The 12,212-nt window shown below is 36.4% G+C and overlaps 1 protein-coding gene across 7 annotated transcripts in view; it reads left to right on the top strand.

The window, feature by feature from the left end:
• Positions 1 to 12,212, top strand: part of LOC123537091 (oxysterol-binding protein-related protein 8-like) — a 148,338-nt gene that overhangs the window by 85,167 nt on the left and 50,959 nt on the right. The window contains exon 1 of one of the 7 annotated variants that reach the window (XM_053528005.1): positions 7,155 to 7,593. The exons of the other annotated variants lie outside the window; for them this stretch is intronic. Within the exon in view, the coding sequence (XP_053383980.1) occupies positions 7,570 to 7,593 (24 nt within the window). The 5' untranslated portion in view covers positions 7,155 to 7,569. Of the gene's footprint in view, positions 1 to 7,154; positions 7,594 to 12,212 lie in introns of those variants that run through there. 7 annotated transcript variants of the gene reach the window in all.

Raw genomic sequence — 12,212 nt, forward strand, 5'->3', positions numbered from 1 at the left:
AATATGACTATTTGGAAATTGTCTCTGCTTAAACTGTTGGCCCGATTTAAAAAATAATGTTAGAACATTGTTCCTTGCTCCAAAATTATTCAGTGTGGCTGTGAATGTCAGATTAGTGATCTAGTGCTGTCATGGCCCTCTTGTTATACTTTTTATGCTCCCGGAAGGGCGAGCATATAGTTGCTGCTTTGTCCATCCTTCTGTCCATCTGTCCTTCCGTCTGGAGTATAACTTGAAAAGTATTAATGGCATTTGATTGAAACTTCACATAACCATAGAGGCCATTGAGACATAGTGCAGTGTCAAAGAATCATAACTCTACCTTACCTAGTTTTTGAATTATATCCCTTTATTCTAAAAAATAAGGCTTGTCCGGAGCATTACTTGAAAAGTATTAATGGCATTTGATTGAAACTTCACATAATCATAGAGGCTATTGATGGGAAGTGCAGTGTCAAAGAACCATAACTCTACTTAACCTAGCTTTTGAATTATATCCCTTTATTCTACAAAATAAGGCTTATCCAGAGAATAACTTGAAAAGTATTAATGGCATTTGCTTGAAACTTCACATAATCGTAGAGGCCATTGAGACAAAGTGCAGTGTCAAAGAATACTCTGCCTTACCGACATTTGGAATTATCTCCCTTTATTATACAAAATAAGGCTTGTCCAGAATATTTCTTGAAAAGTATTAAAGGCATTTCATTGAAACTTCACAGAATGATAGAGGCCATTGACAGGAAGTGCAGTGTCAAAGAACCATAACTCTATGTTACCTGGTTTTTTAATTATCTCCCTTTGTTATACAAAATAAGGCTTGTCCGGAGCCTTACTTGAAAAGTATTAATGGCATTTGATTGAAATTTCACAAAATGATAGAGGCCATTGACGGGAAGTGCAGTGTCAAAGAACCATAACTCTACCTACTTTTTGCATTATCTCCCTCAAGCACATGCATCGGGGAGCATCATTCTCTTTTAACCATTCCTTGTCATTTATCTTTTAAACTTCCTTTTCCTTTCTTCTGCGTTGTAACATGATACCGTTTATTCCAGGAGAACTTCTTTTATAGCAGGCAAGTTTTTTAAATGATACATTAGATATCTCCTTTGAGAATTTCAGCTGGTTTTTATTGTCCAAATTAGTCAGTAATTTGATCAGTAGAAGTCGGTTTTTTTCTTCTTAAGAATCGCTTTCATCATGCATTATACATGAATGATATGGGCAAAGTTAAAAAAATCCAAGAAATCCAAGTCGCATGATCAGTTAAGTTCAGTTAGAAATTTTGGTTTATCAGTCATTAATAGTCACAATAATTCAAGTATTCAGTTTCTACTTTTTGTCAGCAGTTGCATTTTGATACTTCTAAGGAACCAAATTGTTTGAAGTTTTACACAGACCAACATATTTTACAGATTGTGTTACAGGTTTTTTTTTGTTTTCATTGAAAATTGATGTTACAAAGACGACTAATGTATAGACCAACCCTTTTGTCAAATATTTTAGATGGAAATACAATAGCTTTGGTCTGTCTCCTTTGTAGCTCACCTGAGTACAAAGTGCTTGTGGTGAGCTTTGTGATCACTCACTGTTATCTGTCCATCCACACTTTTCTTCAGACAACACATCCTCTGAAACCGTTTGGTGGAAGTTGATGAGACTTGGCTCGGATGTTCCTTGTGTGGTTTTCTTCCAAAATTGTTCAAACCTTCCAGCTTGGTTGCACATGGGGGCTGCAAGAGCTAAAAATAGAAAAATCTTCAAACGACATCTCTTCCTAAAGCACTAGTCTGATTTTGAAATAATTTCATACAAATTTACCTTATGTAACCCTCTGCAAAGACTTTTCAAATTATTCCAATTTTTAAAAAGAAAACGTGGCTGCCAGGAGGCATGGTCACTTTTCCCTTTTGTAAATAGCAAAAATTAAAGAATCTTCATGTATGTAACTGTTGGCCAGATTTTGAATAATTTCACACAAATGGTCCTTCTGTGAGCCCTTACAAAGAGTGTTCAGAATTATTTTGATTTATCACAAAACATCACTGCCAAGGGGCTTGGTCAATTTTCCATATATATATACTTCTTGTCAGAAACAGCAGGTCTAATTTTAAAAAATTTCACACAAATAGCCCTTGTGTGACCCTTTACTAAGATTGTTCAAATTATTTCGATTTATCAGAAAACATCGCCGTCAGGGGCATGGTCATTTTTCCCTATTTGTATATATTAGAAATTTTAAAAATCTTTTTTTCAATCAGCAGGCCCAATTTTGAAATAACTTTACATAAAGGTTTCTTAACCCTTTACAAATGTTGTACAAATTTTTGCCGAAAAACACTGGCACTGCTTCAAAATAATTACACAAACATCAGGTGAGCGATCTTGGCCCGTCATGACCCTCTTTTTTTTAAGAATTTAATTTCTAGCTTGACTATTTTAAAGAAAAGGTAAAGTTGTTTTTGTCCACATCCACGTTGGATTATGCTTCGATATCAGATGATATCAGTTATTTTTATTTTGTCAAGCATTTTCAGGCATACAATCTTGGCAGGTTAAATTTGTGTACTGTTGGATTGAATTGAACTTCACTTGCTTCACTGTGATGATCTGACATGCAATGCACAGATTTAAGTTGGTGTCTCAGTAACTGCTTGTTTGAACAAATTGAAATTTTGCAAACTTGTTTACTGCTATTATGTGCAATGCACAGAATCCACTTCTATAGTTATGCCATAGTTTTTCGACAAAGCAGTTTTTGGTTAGTTTGTGTATAACTTTTTCTTGTAACAAAGCTTTTTTAAAAGCCAAGCATTGCTGCTGTCCGACAGCTCTTGTTGGTGAGTAGTGTATTGTTGTTGATTAGTTTCCATGTTTCTTGTGGGGACACGTGTTATCCTTTTGAACCTGTCAGTGTTAAATTGGCATAGATTGTTATGAAACATGTCATGAATATGCATCCTACCAGTGCATATTTTAACTTTATGAATTTGCTACAGGCATTATAAATAAGTTATGTCAAATTGAGGGTCTTCCTCCACTATCAAAGGCTGGAAAGTCGATGTATAACCTATTACTGTGTTGGTGTGACGTTAATCCCAACAAAACCTAACCAAACATAAATCAGAAGTGAGGATCTGTTTTTACAAGTTAAAGAAAATAACCCTATGTGAATCTGTTATCCAAAAGTTACAGACAACTTCTGAGTGAATCAGAGGTAAATATCTGTTGTCCATCAGTTACTGACAACCTCCCTAAGTGAATGAGAAGTGAAGATCTGTTCTCCATCAGTTACTGACAATTGAATCAGAGGAAAATATCTGTTGTCCATGAGTTACTAACAACCTCCCTAAGTGAATGAGAAGTGAAGATCTGTTCTGCAGAAGTTACTGAAAATTGAATCAGAGGTAAATATCTGTTGGCCATCAGTTACTGACAACCTCCCTAAGTGAATGAGAGGTGAAGATATGTTCACCATAATGTTACTGACAACCTCCCTAAGTGAATGAAAAGTGAAGATCTGTTCTCCATATGTTACTGACAACCTTCCTAAGTGAATGAGAAGTGAAGATCTGTTCTCCATAAGTTACTGACAACCTACCTAAGTGAATGAGAAGTGAAGATCTGTTCTGCAGAAGTTACTGACAATGGAATCAGAGGTAAATATCTGTTCAACATCAGTTACTGACAACCTCCCTAAGTGAATGAGAAGTGAAGATCTGTTCTGCAGAAGTTACTGACAATTGAATCAGAGGTAAATATCTGTTCTCCATCAGTTACTGACAACCTCCCTAAGTGAATGAGAAGTGAAGATCTGTTCTCCATAAGTTACTGACAACCTCCCTAAGTGAATGAGAAGTGAAGATCTGTTCTCCATAAGTTACTGACAATTGAATCATAGATAAATATCTGTTCTCCATCAGTTACTGACAACTTCCCTAAGTGAGTGAGAGGTGAAGATATGTTCGCCGTATGTTACTGACAACCTCCCTAAGTGAATGAGAGGTAAAAATCTGCACTCCAGAAGTTACTGACATGAATCTGAGGTAAATATCTGTTCCCCATCAGGTACTGACAACCACCCTAAGTGAATGAGAGGCGAAGATATGTTCTCCATAAGTTACTGACAACCTTCCTAAGTGAATGAGAGGCGAAGATCTGTTCTCCCTAAGTGAATGAGAGGCGAAGATCTGTTCTCCAAAAGTTACTGACAACCTCCCTAAGTGAATGAGAGGCGAAGATCTGTTCTCCATAAGTTACTGACAACCTCCCTAAGTGAATGAGAGGCAAAGATCTGTTCTCCATCAGTTACTGACAACCTCCCTAAGTGAATGAGAGGCGAAGATCTGTTCTCCAAAAGTTACTGACAACTTCCCTAAGTGAATGAGAGGTAAATATCTGTTGTCCATCAGTTACTGACAACTTCCCTATGAGAATGAGAGGTGAAGATCTGTTTTCCTTCTGTTACTGACAACCTCCCTAAGTGAATGAGAAGTGAAGATCTGTTCTCCATAAGTTACTGACAACCTCCCTAAGTGAATGAGAGGTGAAGATCTGTTCTCCATAAGTTACTGACAACCTCCCTAAGTGAATGAGAAGTGAAGATCTGTTCTGCAGAAGTTACTGACAATTGAATCAGAGGTAAATATCTGTTCTCCATCAGTTACTGACAACCTCCCTAAGTGAATGAGAAGTGAAGATCTGTTCTGCAGAAGTTACTGACAATTGAATCAGAGGTAAATATCTGTTCTCCATCAGTTACTGACAACCTGTCTAAGTGAATGAGAAGTGAAGATCTGTTCTCCATAAGTTACTGACAACCTCCCTAAGTGAATGAAAAGTAAAAATCTGTACTCCAGAAGTTACTGACATGAATCTGAGGTAAATATCTGTTCCCCATCAGTTACTGACAACCACCCTAAGTGAATGAGAGGCGAAGATATGTTCTCCATAAGTTACTGACAACCTTCCTAAATGAATGAGAGGCGAAGATCTGTTCTCCATAAGTTACTGACAACCTCACTAAGTGAATGAGAGGCAAAGATCTGTTCTCCATCAGTTACTGACAACCTCCCTAAGTGAATGAAAGGCGAAGATCTGTTCTCCAAAAGTTACTGACAACCTCCCTAAGTGAATGAGAGGCGAAGATCTGTTGTCCATAAGTTACTGACAACCTCCCTAAGTGAATGAGAGGTAAATATCTGTTGTCCATCAGTTACTGACAACCTCCCTAAGTGAATGAGAGGTGAAGATCTGTTTTCCGTCTGTTACTGACAACCTCCCTAAGTGAATGAAAAGTGAGATCTGTTCTCCAGAAGATACTGACATGAATCAGAGATAAATATTTGTTCTCCGTAAGTTACTGACAACCTCCCTAAGTGAATGGTGAAGATCTGTTTTCTGTCTGTTACTGACAACCTCCCTAAGTGAATGAGAAGTGAGATCTGTTCTCCAGAAGATACTGACATGAATCGGAGATAAATATTTGTTCTCCATAAGTTACTGACAACCTCCCTATTTGAATGAGAGTTGAAGATCTGTGACATGAATCAAAGGTGAATATCTGTTGTCAGTAATTTAAGACAACCTCCCTATGTGAATAAGAGGTGAAGATCGGTCTCCAAAAGTTACAGCATGAAACCTCCCTACATGAATCAGAAGTGAATATCTACTCTCCATAAGTTGATGACAACCTCTGTACATGGATCTGAGTTGATCTGTTCTCCAAAAGCTACTGACAATCTCCCTTCTTGAATCAGAGGTGAAGCTCTGTCCACAAGTTACTGCCAACTTCCACATGTGAAGGAGAGATCAAGAACAAAATGACTTCTGATTTACTATTTTGAATGGCGTGTTTTTAGAGAATAATTTTCTCACATGGGAGATCAGACTTGCAATATTTTAATTTATTGTCTCCTGCTCTACTGCTGATGTATTAAACAATTACTTACAAAGCCTAGTAGGAAAGTTTGTAGAATTATGCTGCAGCATTTTTTTTTCAAGTATTTATTGAGCACTTTCAAGTATTTTGTTAACACTATAGGCAGTTAGATGGTGATTCATGATTGTGCTGATTATTGGCGATACTGAAACACTTGCTATATATAATATGTATCAGTGCACACACAATGTGTTTCAGAAATGTTTAGTGATTTTAAATGTACTTTTTACAGTAGGCCACATCACTGTGTTGTTTCTTGGAAAATAACAGTTGAAAGTGTTTTGAGCGATTTTGTTTAAAGTGTTAAGTGTTTCAAAGAATTTTGATAAACTTTTTTATTAGGTTGTTCTGTATCCTAGATTGTTACGGTAAGGAATCCTAGAGTGTTATGGTAAGTTCTGTATGTATTCTAGATTGTTACTGAGAGAAGTGCAAATGTTATAGAAAGTTAGTGTAACTATATGTTTTCTAGATTATTAGTGTAACTGTATGTTTTCTAGATTGTTAGTGTAAATGTATGTATTCCAGATTGTTAGTGTAATCATGCTTTCCAGATCCAGACCCGGAACAGTTAAACAGATTCCAGACAATAACTTGAGAACTTAATAGGGAGGTTGATCATGACCAGTAGATGACCCCTATTGATTTTGAGGTCAGTAGGTCAAAGGTCAAGATCACAGTGACCAGGAACAGTTAAAACGTTTCCAGATGATAACTTGAGAATCCGTTGGCCTTGGATCATAAAACTTAAACCCTATTGATTCTGAGGTCAGTAGGTCAAAGGTCAAGGTCACAGTGACCCGGAACAGTTAAAACGTTTCCGGACGATAACTTAAGAACACTTGGGCCTAGGATCACGAAACTTAAAAACGGAGGTTGATCATGACCAGCAGATGATCCGTATTGATTTTGAAGTCAGGAGGTCAAAGGTCAAGGTCACATTGACCCAGAACAGTAGAACTTTTTTTGCCAAATAACTAAGGAATGCTTTGGTCTAAGATCACATTTGATACAGAGGTCACTTGTGACTAGTAAATGACCCATAATTATTGATTTGAGGTCAGTAAGCCAAACATCCAGTGCATAGTTCTGTTCCTTATGCAGTTACTGAATGCATCAAAGTTCTACGAGCTCTTGTTATATGTTTTGAAAGCCATGCTGCTTTAAATTATTTTATTGGCCTTGATGTTTATGCAGGAAATTTGAGTATCATGCACTTTCTAGTTTTTGTGGTTTTATTCAAGTGTTAAATGGGATGTTAAATATTATCATTGAAACTAAACAGTTTTATCTAGAAATTTGAAATTATATTTAGACAAGTAGACTGATGTTGTAAGACTAATACAATAAGGAATGGGAAGTGAGCCAGCAGTTTGATTGGTGTTCAATTAATTAGTCAGTGTGCTTTTGTTCTGCTGATGTTATTTAAGATGAAATATTTAGTCACAAGATACATAGCATTGAAAGTAGTGTTTGGACTGACCTATGTTATTGATGGAGGAGTCTGTTCTATGAATATAGGGGTGTAAGGATTAAAAGATAACTTTAGATAAGTTGTGTAAATGTTACTGGCTCGGAATAACCGGTTCCTGTAAAAAGTGTGGATTTAAATATTGGAGTACAGAATGAAAAAATTGATTAAATCAAAGGTAAGGAAAAAAATGTGAAATGTATTTCATACGTTTCGTTACATTTTTAGAATGCGAAAGAAAACAGGACTTAAGATGTGGTCACCTTTATGACTGGACAGGCAGCATCTACTGAAGTTTTCTATTCTATAACTTTGGCTGTTCTTATTGATGGTCACAATATTTATAGGTTATGGCCTTTGAATTACTAAATATTGTGTAAGTTGACAGTGCCTGCTCTCTACATTGAGTAGTTCTTATTCAGTGTTCACCAGCCTTGGTCACAATATTTATGGGTCGATATCCACTGGGATAGTGCTAGTCCTTCTGGAGTTAGGGCCCTTGACTTAATCAGAATTGAGAAAATTGACAACTTAGGCCAAAAAAATTAATATTTAGTTTCTCAGGCCCTGCCGCATATGATTTTGACCCGCCGCATATAAATTTTTTATCAAAGAAAAATTGACGAAATTCGCGAAAACAGAAAATTCAACTAAAAATTGAGGACGAAAGAACGAAAATACGAAAATAAGTGAGTACGAATAAAGCATCAAGAACGGTTACTCTGTACATCTCAGTTAATAGACATTTGGAATCGTGCAAAAAAAAAAAAAAAAAAAAAAAAAAAAAAACTAGAATGTCATCAATATTCAGTTTCCAAGTCCAATCTGGACTAAAAGTAATTGTTCCTTGGACAATTGTTGGAATGTACGGAGCTGCTTGAACATTGCACAACCACACAATCCTGCTTTTTCTGCATAAAGAAATGTGAGGCTGATGACTTTTTGATTTGTGAGAAACCAAGACTGTCCAAGGAAGTGTTTGATACTCTGCACGTCCTTCCAGACCCAGAACCAGGTATTTTCCTTTGTGCACTTGTATTTCAGATTGTTTAAAACGAGCTCAGTTAAATCAGCTAGTAGGAGTTTTTTTATTCTCTGGTACTCATTCCAAAAAAAAAAAAAACATGAGGGAAAATATCCCCAGCCAAACAGAATCTGCAGCAGACAAAAGACTATTAAGTTGAGTGAAATGATAGAATATTTTACAAAAAGCAAGGCTTGTGTTGTACTCAAGATAATACACATATGTTGTATATATATTTACAAACTTAATGTTTACATTTTGATGATTCTCTTCATATCTACACAGTCATACTAATTAAGTACGGAAGTTGTAATCTGCATTCATTTTTAGGTCAGTCTGGTTCAAATGTAAGTTCAGGTCAAGTTTCTTCAAGTAAAATGATCCATTAAAAATATTTATTTCTCAGGGGAAGACGGTCACTTCAAACCATTCCAGGAGGTATATGGAACAGACACAAGTGAGAAGTACAGACTATCTCTCATAGAACAATCTCATATTGGTCACCAGATTCCATTCTCTCCCTCAGCACAGACAGCAAAAACTTGTCGCATGTTAGTGTATTGTGTTGATTGTGAGAATAAAAGCTGGAAAGTAGATCCCTCGGAAGCACCGAGAACAAGGCAAATAGTGAAAATAGCAGACTCGGTTTGATTGAGTCTGTTCATGGGCAGTAATGGAAAAAGCAACACTGCCACACAGAAGCCAAGGGTAATATATTCAACTACAAAGTTAAAAGAAACTGAAAAGGATGTCCTTAACAGACTCTTAGACTTTTTAGACTACACTTGTGGTGGTTAATTCCAAGAATTCAAATCACCAGGTGACTCGTCCGAAAATGAAATCCTTGAAAAGATCTATGTGCTAGCAAACATTACATGCAGTAGTCCAGTGGAGGTACCATACTACAGTTCAGCTTGTTTTAAAGATGTATGCTTTTACTATGGCTCAGACAATGACATTGAAAAAGGAAGGTTCATATCCTGTCTGTGTACAATGTGTTCCAAAGTCTGGAAATAACGGGTTAAAAAGGAAACAAAATATGTGGAACGAAAATCGAAATTCTAAAAAAAAGGAAGACTGGAAAATAAATTGTGAATTGATTACGTCTGAGACGTTTGGTTATGTTTGAAAGCAAAGTAGTGGTATACAGTTTTTTTCACAATGGACCATATTGTACTACTTTTAGCTCGACTATTCATAGAATAGTGAGCTATTGCACTCGCCCATGCGTCGGCGTCCGCGTCCGCGTCCTGATTTTGGTTAAGGTTTTGTATGTAAGCTGGTATCTCAGTAACCACTTGTGGGAATGGATTGAAACTTCACACACTTATTCACTGTGACAAACTGACTTATATTGCACAGGTTCCATAACTCTATTTTGCTTTTTTACAAAATTATGCCCCTTTTTCGACTTAGAAATTTTTGGTTAAGGTTTTGTATGTAAGCTGGTAACTCAGTAACCACTTGTGGGAATGGATTGAAACTTCACACACTTATTCACTGTGATGAACTGATCTACATTGCACAGGTTCCATAACTCTATTTTGCTTTTTTACAAAATTATGCCCCTTTTTCGACTTAGAAATTTTTGGTTAAGGTTTGTATGTAAGCTGGTATCTCAGTACTTACTAATGGGAATGGATTGAAACTTCACATGCTTGTTCACTATCATGATCTGACATGCACTAAGCAAGTCCCATAACTCTACTCTCTCTTTTTTCAAAATTATGCCCCTTTTTCGACTTAGCAGTTTTTGGTTAAATTTTTGTATGTAATCTGATATCTCAGTATCCACTGATTGGAATGGATTGAAACTTCACACACTTGTTCACTGTCATGATCTAACATGCACTGTGAAGGTCCCATAACTCTACTTGGCATTTTTACAAAATTATGCCCCTTTGACTTAGCAGTTTTTTGTTAAGTGTTTGTATGTAAGCTGGTATCTCAGTATCCACAAATTGGAAAGGATTGAAACTTCACACACTTGTTCACTGTCATGATATGACATGCAGTACAGAGGTTCAATACCTCTACTTTGCATTTTACAAAATTATGCCCCTTTTTCAACTTTTGTATTCATTCAATTGACAAGGCTGTTGAATAGTCGAGCGTTGCTGTCCTCCGACAGCTCTTGTTTTATATGTCCTAAAAATAATTTTAAAAATGTTAAATATTACAAAATTCAAGTTGATATCTTTTTATTGCATTGAGAACAATCATATAAAAGAAGTACTTGTATGATATTGGTCAGTTTCAGTGTTCGGTTTCACCTATTTTCAACATTATTTCAGTTATATCAGGCGCTCAGTTCACCTAACCGTCACTCCTGGGAAAGACTGGTACTAGACCCTAAAGTCTGTAAGCAACTGCCTACTTTCTCAAATAAAGAATCCTAGTTGGTGGCAGGGCTCGAACGTTTAACCTTGTTTCAGTCAGAGGTTTCAGAGATTACAAGTCGAGGACTATATCCCCTACACCACGAACCCAGGATTAATATTGGCTGCCAGACATGGGTTGAGTCTGTCAACATTGCACCATAGTTTTCCTACCAACACAATTTGAAAAACATCATCAAACATATTATATACGAACTTTCATGGTGCTTTCATTCCAGTTTCTTTTATTGAATGGATAATTTGTTTTAATAAGCTCAATTGTTATGTAGTGACAATGTGAGCTTTTGTGATCATGTTTTGTCTGTCTTCAATTTCGTCTGTTGTCCATGCTTAAATAATTTCTTGTTTAATATATAAAGTAATTTTCTCAGAATGAATTGAGTTCAGAACAAGTATTGTTCTTATAAATTATTATCTACATAAGATGAAATGTCTTTAAGTGTGTTAAAAATGGATGTAGATCTGTAAATTCTGTATAAAAAGTAAAAAACTCAAATCAAAATAAAAAAAAAATCCGCACTGCCTCATTGAATTTTGCAAAAAGTGGCCTGAAAAACTAAATATTAATTTTTTTTGGCCTTACATCTGTTTTACATCTTCATTTGTTTTTGTCCCCCCCCCCCCCCCCCCCCCCCCCCATGAGTGGTGGGGGCATATAGATTTTGCTCTTGGCCGTGCGTGCATCCATCCGTCCGTCTGTGCGTCTGTCCGAAGTTCGTGACACACCTAGCTCAAAAAGCATTTGATATAGATTCATGAAACCTTGCATGAGTCTTAATCATGATATGAACTTGCGCACCTCTTATTTTTCATTTGGGTCCGCCCCCTATTTCTTGACTTATGGCCCCTGAAATAGTCAAGAATGCACATTTTCACCTTGTGACACGCCTAGGTCAAAAAGTATTTGATATAAATTGATGAAACCTTGCATGAGTCTTTATCATGAAAAGAACTTACGCACCTCCTATTTTTCGTCTGGCTCCGCCCCCTATTTTTAGAGTTATGGCCCCTGAAATAGTCAAAAATGCACATTTTCATCTTGTGACACACCTAGCTCAAAAAGTATTTGATATAGATTCATGAAACCTTGCATGAGTCTTAATCATGATATGAACTTGCGCATTTCCTATTTTTAATCTGGGTCCGTGCCCTATTTCTAGAGTTATGGCCCCTGAAATAGTCTAAAATGCACATTTTCACCTTGTGACACGCCTAGGTCAAAAAGTATTTGATATAAATTGATGAAACCTTGCATGAGTCTTTATCATGATATGAACTTATGCACCTCCTATTTTTTGTCTGGCTCCACCCCCTATTTTTAGTGTATGGCCCCTGAAATAGTAAAAAATGCACATTTTCATCTTGTGACACGCC

The sequence above is a fragment of the Mercenaria mercenaria genome, chromosome 17 (assembly GCF_021730395.1).
Source record: "Mercenaria mercenaria strain notata chromosome 17, MADL_Memer_1, whole genome shotgun sequence".
Lineage (NCBI taxonomy): Eukaryota > Metazoa > Mollusca > Bivalvia > Venerida > Veneridae > Mercenaria > Mercenaria mercenaria.